The 19,951-nt window shown below is 40.1% G+C and overlaps 1 protein-coding gene across 3 annotated transcripts in view; it reads right to left on the reverse strand.

Annotated features, from left to right (window-relative positions):
* Positions 1–15,440, reverse strand: part of ARNT2 (aryl hydrocarbon receptor nuclear translocator 2) — a 103,284-nt gene extending 87,844 nt beyond the window's left edge. For all 3 annotated transcript variants that reach the window (XM_071568137.1, XM_071568135.1, XM_071568134.1), the window contains exon 1: positions 15,257–15,440. In XM_071568137.1, the coding sequence (XP_071424238.1) occupies positions 15,257–15,287 (31 nt within the window). In that variant the 5' untranslated portion in view covers positions 15,288–15,440. The remainder of the gene's footprint in view (positions 1–15,256) is intronic.
* Positions 15,441–19,951: the final 4,511 nt, after the last annotated feature.

Raw genomic sequence — 19,951 nt, forward strand, 5'->3', positions numbered from 1 at the left:
CCTTCTCCCACAGCATTGCTTGTCCCCTCTTGGGAGCCACCCCAAGCCAATCCACTCCTCAAGGGCAACGTGAAACTGTTCCAGCTACACTCAGACTGTCCCACAGCTTCCCCCTTGTCACCTTTTTTATCTTCCCACACCCTCATTACTGTTGCCAAACCTTCCTGACTGGCACAACCACCTCTGGATGCCCCGAACTCCCTGCAATGGGAACCTGTGGATGCCAGAAAATTCCATGGGTTTTAGTTGTGCCTGTCCAAAATTGTAGAAAGCAAATTCACTGAGCTCTACATCAAATGTCTCAAGATGCTTCTGAATCACTCATGGCTGGAGGGTGGGATGGCACCCAGGGGAAGCACCACACATGCTTGTTCTGATTGTACACCCCTTCAAGGGCTTGCTTTTGGCCAGTGCTGGAAAAGACAAGCTGCACTTAAAAAAAATTTACTTTCAGGATAGGACAGCATGTTTTTACATCATGAGTAGTGGACACAATATTCCTTAAGTGTGTTTAATCTACAAAGGTAAGAAAGATAAGAAATTAACCAATTACCACTATTAATGTATTTTATTAACAATGAAATCAAGCATTTTCCATAGTATGCCCTTGCTCTAGATCACTGATTATTTGTTTTATACCATCACTGCTATCTGTCCTTCCCCAAACTCATCTTTTCTCTGTTCTGTAATTTTCAAAAAATGTTTGCAAATTTCCTTTTATAAATTCCTATGCAACTGTTTTATGATAAATAAATAATAACAATAGTAAATGCTTGATAGTTTATTTGCATTATGTCATCATTTAAGACTTCATTTTAATTCATTCGTATTCAAATTATTTATTTTAAAATAACATTTCTATGATTTTCTATCAAGAAGTCTGGCTTTTTACTGTCTAGCAATTATTTTCCAGCAATAGAAGCTGGTTTAGATTTCAAACCATATCAGTGCTTGATCACAAATCTATTTTGTTCATGTACTTCAACTGCCAATTTATGGAAATTGTTTTGAAACTGCTATTAAAATACTTACAATGATATACATGAGAAAAAAACCCACCAAGAGCTATACTTTAGTTTTCCAGAGTTTACATCATAACGAGACAACAGTGCTTTAAACTCCTAACAATGACATGAAACTTACTCAATAGCTGTAAATATGCAAAGAAATAAACCTAATTGGTAATATATTTGTCTACATTGAACAAACCAAATTCCTTTCCTAGAAATCCAATGTCTTCCCTCAACAATTTTACTTATCCTCTCTACCGAGAAGTGCCCAGAATTCACATGACAGTCATTGCCAACATCTCTTGTCCATATTTTCAGTTAACTACAGTAGAAGTCACCTGTAAGATTTCATGAGCACACAAGGCAATATTTATGACTAACTTCTGGTTCACACTGGAATAACTTTGACAAGGTATTTCATAAATAATGAGCAGAGATGTTTTCCTGAATAAATACATTCCTGGTCCTCTCTTAAATCATTTCATATAAATATTCTTATAATCCATTTTCATTGAGAAAGCATTGTCTAAGTTCACAGGTAAAAGTATTCATAAAATTTATCCTAAATTTAAAAATTTGAACATGCAAAGAGCCAGACTAAGACAGAAGTGGTTGCACTTGACCTGCTTAATGCAACAGAACATGGGGCAACCACCAAGAGAAATATCCTCTGGTCAGCACCTTATTGAGCCAAGTCATGGAGGGGCTGATAAGGAAGACAATGAAAGATCTGCACATCCTATTTCTGAGGAAGTGGTGACTCAAACTGCATCACACCAAACCCACTGCCCTGCAAGCCATGACCAAGCTGGGGTCAAACACCTGAGCTCTTTGTGGTTGCCCCAAGACATTCCCTCTCCATCAGCTGCAGAAATGACACAGCCCAACTACAAAGATGTAAAACACAGACCACTCTGATTTAAATTAATCATTGAAAATTACTAACTCATGTCCTTCAAATCCCTTCATTATTTATTACAAAGATTTTTAAGTGTGCCTCAGAAGGGTATGTTAATTTTAAATTTCATTCAGAACAGCAACTTGCATCACCAAATACTTAATTATCAGTATTTTTACAGTGTCCTTGGGCACTGTTGGGTAATCAGAACACTATTGTTTTCATTAAACAGCTTTCTATTGATAGCATTAATGGCTTCAGTTCTGCTTGATCAACAAGCAAATGATGCTTATTTGATTTTACAATAATTAATTGGTCTTTCAGGTGTTTCCACACCCCAATTTATTACTAAGAATAAGAATACTTATGTAAAACACCTTAAAAAGAAAATCACTATCCATTACAAAACATGTTCCAAAAATAGGATGTGGTTTAGTACCTCTTTCTTTCCTCACAATTTCTAATCCAGCATTCTCTGCCTAAAAATTGCGGGGGAAAAAAACCCTCATATTTAACTCCACTTCAAAAATTCAGCCTGGGCATAGTAAATATTCAGTTCATTTTACCTCTGACTGAATCTCCAATAGGTCAAAGGAGATCTTTTGATTAACATTTCTTTATTTGATTTTTTTTTCCCTAAAAATGGGAGAAAACAGCCAACCTCACTCTCCCCACAGTAGCAACAAGAATCAAAAACCTTTTATGACTCAAATGAGATGCACAAATGAACAGGTTGCTTCTGCAATCTGTTGTTCCAGGCCATCTCCTCTCCATACTCCAGGCTCAGCTTATGACACACCATAGTCCAGCCTTCAGACCATGGAAAAGGGCTGTGGGTCAGAAAATTTCAGATTCAAATTGAACTGAACCTCAAAAAGGCACCTGAAAAGAGAGCACCACGATGTTCATCTGGCACCTCTCAGTTGTTTGGATGGGTTCAGTTTAACCTCCCATCAAGGAAAACCTTCAGAACATCTTCTAAAGTCTTAACTCTTCTGATACACCCACCCACATTCACAGCTACCCTCACCTTTGCAAATGAGTTTCCTTAACCATGAATTTCTCTGCAAACACAAAAAACATTACAAATAAAGGTCTTCGTAATTTTTCTCCCTTTCACTGTCCCTTCATGTCACTAAATGCTTTTTAGAATATCCTGCCTTTTGAGTCATTTCACATGTTATATGTCTAATGTCTGTAAATAACAAACAAAAACATTCACAGGATTTTGAGTGCTCAAAGGTAGCTGCATTTGCCTGTTTTGGTTTTTTTTTTTGCATTACATTCTAGAATTTTTCATTCTTGCAAATGCTCCAAATAGCACACCCCAACTTTATGGCATATAGAAAATACAAAATGCTGTGCTCTGCCATATGACTCTAAGATTGCTTAGTGTTACTTTAGCATTACTACACATTCCAAAATGTCACACATTTTTGAAATTTTTTTATGATTAACTTCTTCATAAAGCTATTTCCTGAATAGCTTTTATAACACTGGATTTCATATTTTGTTTTCTAAAATTACCAATTTTAAAATAGGAGAGAAAATGCTGTTTCCAGGTAGGCTCTGCCAGACTTTCAAGAAGCAATCAGTAATGGCCAGGCTCTTACTGCGTTGTCGGAATTACAGAATAGAATTTACTGGATATTCTGCCAGTGAACTACTAAACAAAGAAAGCATACAGCAACAAAGCATTATTTTTCTATGTCACCATATTCATATTAAACATGATTTGACATCCATTACAAGCCACTTGTTCCCAAAAGTATACAGACAGTTCTGTGGATATATCAAATACAGAAGTGAAGAACGATACTGAAAAAAGCCTCACTGTAAACAAACTGGATGTTTGTCAAAAAACAAGCTTATTATTTGTCTGTAAATATTGACCAAACTAAGGTTTTTGCTTTGCTATTTGCTGACTGAAGAGCAGCACAGACAAGTACACAGGACACACAAGATTAGTCTGAATTCCAAACTTGGGGATCAGGTTCCAGCTACCACAGGGACTCTACACAACAAAGCAAACAAGTAGTGGCAGCCAAATGCATTTACCAAGAAATCACTACAAAAACTTCATCATTACATTTCAACATTAAAAAGAATCATGATTTGATTTCTGAAAATGTATTTACTTCCAGTGACAGCTCATTGACTTAAAGAGCAGTTTAAGTTAACCCACTAACCACATACCTTCATATAATGCATTTTCCTGCTTTTTAAATTCAACTGGTAAACGCACAATGAACACTTGAAAATTATCTCAGAATTTTCACTTAGTGCAACTGTATTTTTCACATAGTTTAGTTATTCTTTTGGTGTATGAAGCAATGTGTATTTTGCTCTCAATCCAAACTGTAACTGGATGTGAACAACTTAATGCGTTTTGAAAGGCAAATTAAGTGTGAAAAACAACCGTAAGTCAAGACAACAAGAAATAAGTTGTAAAACCTATTAATACTTTAAAGCCAGGTGGATGGTTGCTAGTTCAGCACTGAAATAACTATCCATCATGTGCACATTCTGCTAAGGCACTTAAAAAGCACATTATCCAAGTATTATATCTACTCTGTAAAGAAAATACAAATTAATGGTTATTCATGAGCTTGGAATAAATAGTAACTTCTGTTTCCAGCGAGAAAGATGCTATAAATTCTGCTTTTTAAGCTCTGCTCCTTCCCAAAGGGACAAAAAATTTCTGCTAATACAACATAAATGTAGTTGCAATAAAAGTCTATTATTAAAACATTATCAATTAAGAGATCACAATGAAAAAAATATTCTCTGCTTGCTCCAGGATAGGCACTTCACACCCTCCTACAAATATGTCATTTTATAACAGGTGCACATGAAATAAGCACCCCAGAATACACAGTCTTATCAACTGGACATGCAAACTGGAGGTAAGAGAAATGAAAACAAAAACCACGGCATGTGAATGCTACTAGTCAGAAGTTCAGTAGGAGCCTGCAGTAAACCTGAACCTTGTCCTGTGCCTGTACCACGTCTGCCTTTTTTTCCCCAGTCAGTTCTCAGACATGAGACACTCAGTGACATACACAAAATACGCAGCCAGTTTGTAACAGCCAAGATTTTTCCTGCACAGTGACAATTTATTGGCCTTCAAAATTCTTATTCATAATCACCACATCCACTTTAAATTTAGCAACTATGAAAGAACATTTTGCCCTTCAGACCATCCTGAAAAACTAGCACCAAGAGAGGGGCTTAGGTGAAGACACAAGGAGCTCTGGAGCTGAAGTCACACACAGCCTTATTAACCTCCACATGTAACACTCAGAGATGGAGCCAGGACTCCTCATACCCTGAACCATTTACCACATGTATGCCCTTCCTAGAGTAAAGACAGGACTGGCACGCTGCCTGTGTCTTGCTCAGTTCTGCCAAGGGCAGAAAGGCTTTCACACATCATCAGTAGATGAGGCAGAACCAATTCCTTAATGTCATATCAACCTTTTCATCTAAGTCGTCAGATACTACTTTAGAGAAGGAATAAAGAGGCATGTGCCAGCTATGAGACTAATGAATAGTTTTCCTCAAGCAAAACCTAATTCAGCATGAGCTTCATGTCAATGTTCTTTCCACCCACTCACACATCTTCAACTGATTCTACTCAACCAAAATGCCAACAAGTAAAACCACCCATCTTTTAATTCAGCACTTGTACACCAGCAGCAAGATTTCATTTTACAGTGCCATCCTACAGGTACCAGACCTCAAGCATTACTTATGTATTTACATGCCTCTTTTTTAAAAAACACGTATGGAACCTGGAGGAAAAGTCTGGACATCAAAGACATTGACACTGGCAGCTTTCACTAAAAACTTAAAGACCATCATGAGCCTCAGTCCTATTTACAGTTCAGAAACAAAGGGTTCTGAAGCAGAAGGAGAATATTGCTAAAAAAAACCAAAACAAAAACATTAAGTCTTGAGTCAGGAAACAATTCGGAAATGTACAATGTTAGCTTGTCTGATGAGTGAGAGAGTACCAAAATATATTTGAAAAGAAGACTACCACATCTCAGAAAGGCACAGGTACACTCGGTGTATCAGGAAGACGTCCAATAGTACAGAAAGTGCAGAAACCCTTGGTTTAATTTAGAAGAAAAACAACCCAACAGCTGTGATCATTCAAGAACCAAGTCTCAAGAATGAATAAACTACAAGGAACCCAAAGATTTGTATACACCCAAGTACTTCACAGTGACCACCACCAACAAAGAATGGTGTCTTATTCTGTAAGTATCCATAATGGAGACTTTTAGTTAATTCTAAAATGTCTGTAATGGGCTAGTTTTGGATAGGTGTTCCATATAGCACAAACCTGATCCAGAAACTTTGTTCTTAGTGAGAATCCAGTTCCAGAGAAATAGTTTCACTTGGACCAATCTTAACTCAGAGAGGGTAGGGAATCTACAGAAACATTACACATTTTTAAGGACTTGTTTAGGAATTGGGAAATTTAGATTCTATAGACCTCAACATGTGGCATTTGGGGAAGATTGTAAGTGTTCACTTAGCACGTTCTTAATTCCAGCAGTTCCCTGTCCCCTTTGCTGGAGAACATCGCTGTGATGAGGGAGCACAGAACACACGCTCAGCACCTCCATGGACGGTCAGGATCATGGATGGGCAGAACCCAGGGGGGAGGAGGCATCGACCCTTCTGCAGTGCAGACAGACCCTCTGCCATCTGACCTGTGAGGGGCTGAAAACCCCCAATGTCATTTTCACACAAACTCTGGTCTGCTAAGATGTCTGCAAGAAAGGACCTGACGAATAATTATTAGGATCTAAGTACACCTTTTTAAGTCAGAAAGAATTCTTATTTTCCAGTCCTCGTAAAGGAGTTTGAAAATACTGTACTCTTCTCAGTAATGGTTCATTTACTTTAATTTCAACAATGAAAATACATACTTCAAACTTTCCATGGTAAGCAAAAACACGCTGCAACGAAGACGCAATTGCAGTTCCCACAAACCTGACTGCACAGCAAATTAAGCCGCATATTTCTTTTCCATAAACCAGAAACATTACCTATTTTAGACAAAAATAGAAAAATTAGCAGCAGAAACTTTTATCCCCAGAAGCCCTTAAATCTTTACATGGCTTAAATAATTTGCCATTGTACTGCTAAGGCCACTGGAAATCTCATTAAAATAAAAGAAAGTTTTCATTATACAGCTTTGGGTTTTACTGGTCAAACCACTACTCATCACAGAAAGTGCAGAGCATTTTCAGAGACAGCTGTATGCAGAAGGCCAGGGGATCTCTTAAAAATGCTTTAAAAAAAAATGAAATCTGAGGAAACCATTGCTGTCCTCACACACTACGGCTCGACCACAGGAGCAGCCATCAGACCAGCCTCTCTTTTCCCAAATTCTCTCACAGGGAAGCCTCCATAAACTGATATTAAATGAGCTGCCTCTCTGTGGCTGGGAACATGAGAATTTAGCATTTCAAACCAAGCTTTTCTAGCTAACACTACTTTAAGTCTTTAAAGCTGAACTCAAAATTGAGCTAGGGAACTTTGCTAGTAACTTCACTGGACACAACACAATGAAAATCCAGCTCATCCATGGCCATGCTGGCTCTACAGAACCAATAGCAATAAAATTTTTTGTCCGTTAGAAGATGAAACAGGACTCAGAGGGCAGTGACACACAGTAGCTGGTGCCGTTTTACAGCTAATTTTATTACTATGATCCACTTCCCACAGCTACTGTTACAATCAGCACCTCATTTCAGGGGTTGACTTCTGCCACCTGCTGAGGGTCACCATGCCTTGGGCAGATTAACCAGTTTGCATCAGGCACAAGTTTAGCAAATTAAAATACTAACTAGATTCATACTCACATGCTGGTCAGCCACATACCTTCAGCAGCCTGCCCCCCTCCAGGACATTACTGAAAGACTTGGAGGCACAGCAGATGCAGCCTATTATTGATTGCAGTAGTCTGTGAAGATGGGGATGCATTTTGCAAATCACACTCTCAGAAAACAGAAGACAACATGCATTCTCTAAAGAATTAAACTCTAATTTAAATAACATTTGGGACTCTGATCTATTCATAAGAAATTACTTTAATTCTCCCTGCATTCAAAATAATCAGTTTTATCTCAAGTTTTAAAAGTATTTCCATTCCAGTTTGAATTTTCCACTCAGATATTACAGGCAATACAGTTTTAAAATATATGTATTTCAAGGTCATTTAACAGCACCCAGACATCCACCTACCTTTAGTAATACAAAGAGCCAGAAGTAACAAACCCATAAAATGACCTACTTGCACGGAATTGTGTTCTGGATTGTTACTGGGAAAGAACTAGAGACCATTTTTCAAAATCAGACCTGCATGTTCCTCAGAAACAGGTTTTGCTTTTACCTCTGAAGAATACAAATATGCAGTGTTTTTGTTCTTTGCAGCTCAGTGATTTACTGGCATGCCTCTTCCCATAAAATATTTGCATATATCTGAGAGTCAAACTGTTCTGATACATTCTGTGTTTGCCAGGAAGTGAACGCTTCAGTTCAGTGTAACTGAACATTTAAAGAACGACAGGCACCAGGACAAATGGCAGCATAATTAACATACCAATGAAAAGCCAGTTGTTAATTACTATACATTTCAGGCATTTTGTATGAGCAACTTACCTGAAAAGCCTTTCCATCTGCATGCTGGCAAAGCCAGTAATTAAACAATTCAACATCCTATTTGCTTGATTAGAGAAAAAATTATAATTATTTTATATTATTCTATTTGTCAAATGCAGTCGACATTCAGATGAGAAAAACCTGCAGCAGCTCAAATCTAGGCATTTGAAATGAATATTATGAGCTGTCCTTGAACAAAACAGCAACACATACACATGTAGGGCAGATGGAAGCCAAGAGAGGCTCCTAATTTGAGCCAACTGATTATACTTTACAGTACCTGCTGGGTTACAAGGAGGGCAGCACAGTTGCTACTTGTAACAGAAAAGTACCACTTTTCTCCATGGAAGAGTTCACGTGCTCCCTACAGAACAGAATCTGAATTTATAAGCTGGTGAAAGACTTGGGAGTAGCACCAGCACAATGCCAGGATTCATTTACATCTAAACAACACTAAGTGAGAAGTCAATATAAAGCTCAGCACAGCTCCACAGAGGAAATATGGGACTTAAGAGGAGGTGTGAGAAAGGTGGAGGAACCGAAGTGTGAAAAGCAGGATTGAAACCATAGGACAGAAATACTAAAGACAGGCAAAACAGAAGTAAAAGCTCATAAAAAAGAGAGGAAACAAAGTTTAGAAACATTCATCAAAATGTAGAGTATCCAAAACTAAAGGTTTATCTTTCCCCCTGTGCAGATGGCTCTGCTCAAGGAAGACCAGCATGCCTCGGGTACAAAAAAAAAAAAAGAGGAAATTCCATCTATCTTGAAAATAGCTTCTAATTCATTGCTGATTGCATGACTATAGACATTAATCCACATAAACAATAAAACTGAGATCCATTTGAAATTTTGACTAAATTAAGTTTGAACCAGGTTCTGTTAAAAAATTCTCTGTTTCTTACTGTAGTTTTAAACCATGCAATTTCTGCACTTTAAGGCCAGATTTTCCTGGAATCCTGTAACATTTTGTGACAAAGTAGTTCTTTCTGGAGTAGCCAAAAAGTGAGTATTTGGTCCATGTGGGTTTATTCAATTTTCACATGTATTTTTATTTTAAACAATGGAAGGCAAAGAATGATTAAATGTTTTGAAATTTTTGCTTTGCTAAAAATGTGCATGTATCTTATTTGGACTATAATCAGAAGGTAACTAAAATGTACAAAGGCAGCCTCACAAAATTTTTCTTTTCCTCACTTGACAGAATGATTGATACAGATGGGGTGACAGGAAATGCTTTACAGCTGAACAAAGAAAATACTGTTAGCAAGAAGTAAACTGTACCAATGGTTTATACAGCAAGCGCCCACCCACGACTTCTGGAATGTCAATTTTTTTGCCTGTATCGTCCAGCAAATCTAATTTTTTGCACAAATTATGTTACAAAACAGTGAAGTAACACCTCTGTCTCTGCAGATTTCTTTCCCACATAGACGACTCTTACAATCAGAAAAGCCTGGAGCTTGGGTTGGTATCTGCATGCCTGAGCATCCAAGGCAGCATCTCTGCACTCCCCAGAGCTGCCCAGACAGAACAGCTCATCCTGAGCTGATTCATCCATCTCCAAATGCTGCTGGCCAGCCAAAGACACTTTGCTATAGATAGACTGGAAAACCTGTCACACATCTACAAGACCCAAGATCTAAATTCCCATCTCTTAAACTCAAGGCTCCTCTCCCTTTTCTCCTGCATATTTTAATAACATTGTAATTTCTGCAGGTAGCACTGAATTAACACATTTTCCATTCCTGCTTGTCAGTTATGAAGCCCTAAGCCCCCCCAAATTACTCTAAACGACACACATATCGGATCTTCACAACCATTTAAGCATAATCTCTGCATACATCTTCATAATGACAGACCCATTTCTGTCCTCTTAATAACAATAATCACTACATCAACAAGGTTATTTTGCCTACTTTGAAAAGGCTGCATTTTTTTTTCTTTTGCAACCCAACCTCTACCACAATTTTCCTTACTGGTGAGAAAAATCAGCAACAGCGTATGGTATCACAGAAATCAGCAATATCTCTTTTGTTTTGCACTTTTATTACAGGCATGGGGAAACACTATTCTACTTAGAAAAAATACTTGGAACTAACCACAGGCTACCTATGCAAATTTTTAAATAACTATTCTGTGACAGAAGAGATATCCCAAAATGAAACCTTTTGTATGCCCTATACCCATATATTAGTTATCCAAAAAATGACATTTCTTCAGTGACAGTTGCTGTTCAGTACACAGTCCTGAAGGACAAAACCTTATCACAGAACAATTCAAGAGGCACCAGCAGCTCATACCACAGTTTGAATGGAATTAAGAACCAATTCTGCAGTACAAAAACTATGAAAACAAGAGAACAAAACCAACTGCAAACTCCCATTAGCAAATGGGTGTTCCATTTTTGAGACCTCTTTTTTCAACTTTGTTTTAGAAAGAGGACGACTTTTTGCATCCCAGAAACATCAGAGCTCATTGTAACTTCTATCATTAGAACACTCCACTTACTCCCCAGGATGCTGTTAAATTGATCTTTTAGTTTACTGGATAGTCTGTATTGTAATGAAGGACAGAGCTGCAACAATAAAACACAACTTCTGGGCTGTAAGTTAAACATGTAATTTTGATTCCAAACCAAGTTAAGTCTTCTTTTTTAGTGATCAATTTCAAAGCTCTATGAAAGCTGAAGAAAAGAATGACCAGACTGTCTGCTTCAGAAAGCAAATTCCTTTTGGGAATATGGAATGGGCAGCATCAAGAAAGGTCATTCACCACACTGAGTATTCCAGTAACTTGAGTGCAAATGCAGAACTGGGTAACAAATTATTTGGTTTTCAGAATGTCCAGCTGAAACAGGAGAATGATTTGTCTCCACTTAACTCCCAAGTCAAACAAACACTTATAAAACAACAGCAACTTCCAAAACCCACTGTACTTGCCTAAAATGAACTCAGATGCAGGGTTGAGTTACAAGCTTTCATTGATATGATATAAAATTAGCAGTTAACTCATTACAAATTGAAAGAAAAGAAAGCTTATTTAAACATCCTTCTTCAAGTTACAAACCCATTTTTTCACATCTTGAACTAGTCATTGGCTAGAGGTACCCCTTACGAGCTGCTGTGGTTGTAATAGTAATGTCTTAAGCTCCAGCAACACCATCCTTTCATGTCCCACCACCTCAAGACATCTCTAGTAGATGATCTTTTAATGACATGTTGTTGTCTATACCTTTGGATTTTCAGCTGCTTAAAAAGAAATCATTAAAAGGAGCTTTAGGGATTATGTGAACAATCCAGTTACTATTTTTTTTTCATTTAAATATAAGAATACAACACTACGATATGCATGATCTTAAAACAGCCAAAAATGCATCCTAAGGGATCTGCCTTCTAAGGTAACTATAGACAAACTCTAAAATCTCATTATTTCTCCTGACCTGACTTTTGAGTTTATGGCATTTTGGCAATACACAGGGATACCTCACCATGAAGAACTGAAAGGATACAAACAGTTCATTTCACATCACCTGACCACAAAGTTGCTGCTCATGCATCAGACTGAGCCAAACTGGAACTCATCACCCAAGACCAAGTAAATGCCTCAGGAAAAGAAAATCCTAAATTCATTAAGGCTTCTATGTTTTCAACCCAACTTAGCTAATACAAGAATCACCACATCACCTACTAAACACAAGTTAAACAAAATTTGACCCTGAAGTAGCAACAGTTACAGACAAAGTTTGCATTCCAAAAATATATACATTTAAAACAGACATGGCACTAAGTTACTTTGCTGCAAGCAGTAATTTATGAAATGCTTGTTACACCTCCACAATTCTTTTTGTTCTTAAATCGCATTTAATATGCCAATCTTATTTCAGGAGGAAATAAATTAACTCTGATGCTTTGTGCCAATGCAGATGAGCTTCCCACACACCTGTATTGTGTTTCACACTCCCGTTAGTCATCCAGATTACGACAAAAGAACAAAGTAATTCTAACCAGATCCATTCCCGAGGCTAAGTATGCAGGAAGAGGAAGATGCCAATCCTACAGAGCCCCCCACTTCTGTCAGAGTGATGATCAGCTGCAACTATGGACAAACACCCTCACCAAAAAGAACTCAGTTTAGAACTAACACAGCCCAGAAAGCCCTCAGGGGTGGACGTACTCCCACCACATTTTGGTCTCTGATACTGCAGTTCCTGTGAGCCCCAGCCTGGATAGGCTGCCAAACTGCTCCCACCCCCATAAACTTCTCCAACTCAAACTCTACATTAAAAAAAGGTCAGTGGGAAAACAGATAAATCTGCATCTAATGCAAGAGAGAAGATGCTGCTGCAGAGCAGTGCATGGTTCTGTACCAGGAGACGCCACACTGAAAGACTTTCAGAGTTACAGAACACCCAGCTCTTCTGTCTCTGCTAATCCCCACTCCACGATCTAGAATATGACTAAAATCACACGTATTTGTATTGTGGTAGCTGCAAGTTAATGTCCTGCCTAAATTATCAACTGTTATTAGAACCCCAGACAATTGCTTAATAAAAATTTAATCATATTGTAATTTCTAATCATCATTAAAGATGCTTAACAAGTTAATCTCTCTGTTGTGCTCCCCTAACACTGCGGATCAGAAAGCCAACTGGCATAAGGCAGCACAGCTTCACCAACACTAATAGGGCTACTTTTGTGTTACTCCAGCTTGAGGATCTGTCCCCAGGAGAAAACAGTGGGATTAAAATAATGTTGCTACAGATTTTGACTGTTTCTCTGCACTGCTTTACAGTTAATTAAAAAAAAAAAACAAAAGCAACAACTTTAAAAAAACTACAGCACAAATCAGATATTTCACACAGCTCTACCTTCTGCTGTCCGTGGTAGGGCAAATGCAGCACTGTGCTACAGATCAAAGGTCTCCACTCCTCAAAGCTCAGAAACTCCTCATTTTGACTTTGTCCATGCATAGCTACGTCAGACAATGCTCATGCACAGAAAACATGGGAGGATCATTAACAGCCAGTGAGTTTGTCTTTCAGCTCAGATCTGTTCCAGCCACTCAGACAAGGAGTGAAACGATGCTCTGTAACCTCAGCCTTGCAGGAGGAGATGTTGGTTCACTTGAGGAAACCAACACGTTTCCTCATCCTTCCGGTGGACCATCAATCTGTGCTTTGGAGAGTCTGAAGACCACACTGCACAACTACTTTAACTGTGTCAGACACACAGTGATGCATACAGACCACACATTGGCTCTTCTTTCCCTCTTTATTTGCTTCTTCCATGATCCCACAACACTCTCTCAAGTCCCAAAGCGGTCACAGGAGAACACTGGTGAAGCCCTGCTGAGGCTGCTCAGTGGTTCGTGCACACTCTACCTCCTGCAGTCACATCTTTCTATGGCTTCAGCTGCAGGCAGGTGGAAACAGAAAGCAGAAAAGGGTTGGTGCAAGAGAAGCACCAGGCTCTGCTATAATTCAGCAGTTTCAGGGCTGCTCCTTCAGTGAGTAGCTTGGAGGAGCAGATGGGAGAGTGGCAAACCAAACTCAAGTCAAAAAAGGCTGTTTGTATCTTCCTCTGTCTGCAAAACTGCGCACTAATTCTGTGAGTGCACAGCGTGAAACTCTGTTATCATGCATGGCATGGTATCCTGGAAGCTAAATAATATTAATTTAATAACCTTCCATTAAATATTGATTTTTATTTCATATGTAGAACTCTGTTATTAAAACTTAATATGATTGACAAATATCAGTTCCTTCTTACTTTATTGACGCTTACTGAACCAAATTAATTGTTTATATCATAATATTTACTTTCAGCATGACAACTACACTACCAACTACAGAAGGATTTAATCTAATGAACAAGCTTTACACATTAGTTGGCATTTACTCAAATAAGTTCTTAGTTGTCAGAATTAAGCCCAACTCTACAAAAAATGACACAATGCAAGCATGTATTAAAACAAGTGAAACTGGAATCAACCTGTGATAACAATATTCTTCATTAGTATTGAGCCCAGTGCAAGATCCATTGTCCCACTTATTTTTAGTGTCAGACACTTGTTGATCCACACTACGTAGACTGAAGTGCATCTCCAAAATAGGTACTATGTTGTTTCATCCAAACTCACTTTATTCCATCACACACTCGGCAAAATAGATGTTGCATCTCACAGTCATGTAAAGAAACATCAGGGAACGTCCTCTCTCAAGGAAAAATTCAAAGGGAAAATTTTTGTAAGTTTCTTCTCTTATGTACCAACAAATAATATTTACTGCGTCCTTTGGAAAGAAAACAAACACACGGCACACGCCGAGGTGCCCTGGTCAGTTTCAACACCCTGTTTGGGCTTCACCAGCCCGACAACAAACCTGCCCACGGTGCCGGCAGGGCCGGCCGTGCTCCTGCCCGCGGACAGGGAGGCGGCTCCGCTGCCCAGCCCGCGGCTCCCCCGCCCCGTGCCCACGGTGCTTGTGCGGAACTGCCCCTTCTGCGGGGCTGCGGCTCGGGGGGCTCCCGGCCCGGCGGTCCCGCACAGCGGCCCCGGCGGGGGCGGCGGGAGGAGCGGCGGGACCGCCCGGCCGGGGCCGCGCCGAGCCGAGCGGGGGCGTGTTGTGCGGCGGGGCCACCTGGGGGGCGAGACGGCAGCTACTCACCGGGAGGGTTTACCGCCGCCGGCGTTGCCATCTTGTCTCTGAGAAGAATTAAGACAAATGCGAGAGGGGCGGAGGGATGCTCCGAGCAGCGCGGGGGGAGGCGCGGGCCGGGGCGGCGCGGGGGCGGCGGCTGCTCCCGCCCCGGGGCCCGGAGCGCTCACGGAGCGGCCCAAGATGTCCGATGGTCCCGCGCGCCTCTGCTCATGCGCCGCTCAGTGAGCATGTGCCGGGCGGCCGCACATGTGCGCTGCATCCGCGGCCCCGCTGCCCGGCCGGGACCCCGCACCGGGACCCTCCGCCAGAGCCGCCCCGAGCGCCCCCGCACCGGTCTCGCACGCGCCCCGGCCACGGCGGGGCTCGAACCCGCGGCCCCGGGGAGCGAAGTCCCCCAAGGGAGAGGCCCCCAGGGGAGCCCGCGCGGGCGGGGAGGGCGTGGGGGGCTGGTTGGGGAGCTGCCCCCACCCCCTAAACGGAAGGGGAAGGTTGGGGAGCTGCCCACTGCCCCCAGAAAGCAAGGGGAAGTGTTTGGCATACTGTCCATCACCTCTGAAACTGGAAGGAAAGTCTGGGGTGCTGCCCACCACCCCCAAAACCAAGGGGAGCTGTGGTGTGCTGTCCATCACCTCCAAAACGGAGAGGGAAGGTTGGGGTGCTGTCCATCACCTCCAAAACGGAGAGGGAAGGTTGGGGTGCTGTCCATCACTTCCCAAACTGAGGGGGGAGGCTGGGGTGCTGTCCATCACCTAACAAACAGAGAGGGAAGGTTGGGGTGCTGTCTATCACCTCCCAAACTGAGGGAGAGGCTTCATGTCCTGCCTACTGCCCCCAAAATTGAAGGGTAATGTTTGAGGTGCGGCTTACCCAGAACTGAAGGGGTGAAGAAGGGAAGCTGTTGGTCAATGTTACTGGCATCCCTGTTGTCCCCAGAGGATGGCATCCCTTCACTCCCGAGGTGGCAATGTTCTCTGGGAGATGGAAGGGGGTGGAGCCCTGTGAGTCCGTACATCTCCAGTCCTCCACTTGTGTTTCAGGAGAGCCATTTCTGTGGTTCCTCAGGATCAATACACACGCTGGCATTGGGTAGGTGTTCACCTTGGGCAAGGCCTAGATAGAGCTTTTTGGGGGCAAAGGAGTAGCTGTGGTGTCATCTGCACATTACAGTACATCTGACTGTGAGATGGAGGACTTGGTGCTTCAAATGGACAGTGCTATATAGAAACATCTTAGTCCTTTGTTAACAATACTAATTTCCTGGAATTACAGAGATGTTGTATATCTTCGAGTTTTTTAAAAAAGTATCCAGCCATTCAAAGACATTCTGTGCCCCTTGAGCTGGACTATATGAATTGTATCATATTAATCTAAAAACCTTAGTTTGCCTCGCACTGCACTCATGTTCACACCAAGTAGAGCAATTGAGCATCTGAGCCTTGGTAACTTAGCTCACATTTCAAACCTTTTTATTACAAACACAAGGACAAAAAAAGTACACTTTTAATGAAATTTGAGATTTTTCTCATAATCTTGTAACTCAGGTCTTTAAGGGAAAAAAAGAAAAAACAGTATCAGATTTAAACTGCAAGATTTCTGTAAAACCCGTAGTGTAATAACTGCGTCTGTCACGTGTAGTGTGTGTGTAATCCTGGAAAAAAATAATGAATTTTGATGGCTCTGTCATCCCACTGGAATGCCACAAAGGCCTGTTAATCTTTAAATGCCTGCCCATGGCTGTGCTCAGTTGCCCTGAACAGCCCTGCAGAAGTTGATGGGAGCACTCAAAATGAAAAGTTGCAAATCAATCCCTTGCTTTGCTGAATGAGTAACCTGAACCAGTTTATCCATTAAGATGTAAATTGGCAGAAAGGTTGGAAAAGCATAGAGACTATGTTTACTCATTTCCTGTAGAGGAGTTTAATCAGAACAGCATTAAACACTCCTGGTTATCTAGAAAGCTTACTTTATCTTGGATTTATTGTACTTTTGGCTATCAGATGTGGAGCTGTTTTTCTGAGTGTCTTAACTGCTTTAGTGCCTCCTGATGCTGTAGAACTTTGGATGCTCAGCAGGAAATCTTAATTCTTATCTTAAGGCATTTACCCTGATAATACAAGAAAACTGTGTTAATATTAGCAATTTTGTAAATACAGCTTATTTCTGTCCGGATGAGCCGTTGTGATTTGAAGGAATCTTGGTCACAGTATTTCTAGATCCTTACCTTCAATGTGGAAAGCAACATTTGGAGTGACTTACCCTATTGCAGGGTCATAGCTCAATTCCTTTAGGTTTTATAACGTCTGGTGCTCAGATTCCACAGCTAATGCTGCTCATGAAAGCTTTTCAATGAGCCTCCATTATGTCTAGTTACATACATGTGTAAAGGTTAAAGGATCAAACCCCTAATTCTATAATGATACACCTTATAAAACCATAACTTACAGCATTAGGCACTTCTGAAATGTCCTCTGAAGGCATTTACAAGTATTCAGGGGTTAAACCTTATCTCTCCCTTACCAGAAAAGCACTAATATTTCCTATTTCATTTCTATTTTAGAGATAAGGAAGCTACCAGCCCCCACCCCCAAAAAGAAGCCCAGAGATCTGACAATGTGCTATCATAGCTTTCAACAAATGTATGGAATAAGTCCTACAATGACTGAATATAAACCAACAAAACCATTCAGCTGCCTCTGCTGTCCCCATGCGTGATATCCCATGAGATATTAGATTTGCTCAGAAAGAGCACATTACAGCCAGGGTATTTGATGTTGTCCTCCACCTAAATAAAACCCTAGGGCTTAGAATGGAACATGTTCTGTCAAATCTACTGTGATTCAGCATAATTATGCAAAAATAAAGCTGCTTTTCTTTTTTGTTTGCTGTGAGCTTTGTTGACTCTCTCTGTTCAGTTTCACATGCAATTCTTTGTTCACTTAAATAGATTAGGAAATGAATTGATTTTTTCTCCTTCCAATCTTCTCTATCTTAATGGGCAGTATTAGCCGAGTCTTTCAGAATCCCTGAAACAATCCGTAAATGAATGGAATTATTCTCTGTTTATTTGTAATAAACTCCTTCCTTGTTACGTTGTCCTGAGCCTTTCCGTATCTCTGGTGAGATCTGTAACACTGGTCACTGGAGAGAGGAACCATCACTGCTCTTAAAATGATGTTCTAGTCATGGTGGAAGTGCATTTTCTGTGTTTTACTTTCAATGTAATGCAAAGAACACATGCACAGCAAAGCAGGAAATCAGTTTCTTTACTGAATTCATGTTTCTCCAAGTTCTATGTATCTTGAAAACCTGATTCCTGTAGAATGGGGTCCTCACAAAAGCAGGGACAGTGCTGGACTCCACCCTTGCACTCGCAGAGAGACTCAACAGTGCTGTATCAATACCAAGCAAAAAATAGGACAGATATGCAAGACTGCAATATGCAAACTTTACACTGTTCCTGCCTCACAACAGGGGGTGCGTCACCATTTTAATATAATTACAAACAAGTGTTGATATGATGTGTAGCAACAGGAAAGTAAACGAATTAAGAAAAGTGATTTTTATCTCAATCTTGTTATTATGTACCACAGAATGTCTGTTAGATGTCTTTACAATGATTGTTTCCAATTTAGAGGGCTATTACCACTGATAGCAGTGCTCAGTATACATGTGTGTTCTGCGTGTTGGCTTCAGAAGCAGAAAAAGATCAGTTGAGCACTACAGCACACTGAAAATGCTGTCCATTAATGCCTTTATTTGAAAGCTCAGCAATGCCCTGCCAGTTGGAAGTCCTGCATGTGGTACCTTTCTCTGTGTTCATCCCATGCCATGAACTAATAATTTCTTTTTTTTTTTTTTTTGATAGAGGAAAAGTAGGTGGATGGGGTATTGCTTCCTTTGAAAGACTGAAGTCTTTCCAAGATGGATGAGAATGAGTAAAGTCCAGAAACAAAAACACACACACACAAAAAGGCAATAAATTGAAGCAAATGAAATTATATATTCAGTGTCAAAAAGGGATAAAAAAAGATCTTTGGTGGTTTTTACCAATATAAGTTCATTTTAATAACAACATTGAAAAACAAGGTCTGAAACCTTGAACCTACAGTTCCACAGTAGAATTTTCTTTTCTGGGGACATGAAGAAGTGAAATTTCAGACACTTTAATACAGTATAATCAAAACCAGTGACATTTTAATAAAGTCTCATACTTTAATAAGACCTCCCAGCTACATTCTTTGATCTGTGTTTCCATTGTAATTGAGTTAATATATTGCATTCAATTCATCCAAAAGTCTTTGATACTTTGGAAGAGTATGATATATGTATATTAAGCAACCCCATCCATGCAAGTACTTAGAACTGGAACATTATGTGCCCTTTTTAATTTGTTTTGTCACGTCTGGGTGACCACACTTGCCTAAATAAGCTATAGAGAAAATGATGAATTTTAAAACATGAACTATCATAGGAAGGTCTTAAAACCATTTGTTAAGGAAATTACAACCTTGTTCTTTAAACTATCCCATATAATTTAAGAGAGAATTGTATTCTTCCTATAAAATGCAATAAAATACCTTGATAGGAATGTGTAAGTTATATTAATCTCTATTCGGTCCTGGAGGTATAGAGATGTAATTTCTATGCTGTTCTCTACAGCTATTGCTGTTAAATTCTGTAGTGGTTCCCCTTTAGGGAAAA

Source organism: Pithys albifrons, chromosome 13 (genome assembly GCF_047495875.1).
Source record: "Pithys albifrons albifrons isolate INPA30051 chromosome 13, PitAlb_v1, whole genome shotgun sequence".
In the NCBI taxonomy this organism is placed as follows: domain Eukaryota; kingdom Metazoa; phylum Chordata; class Aves; order Passeriformes; family Thamnophilidae; genus Pithys; species Pithys albifrons.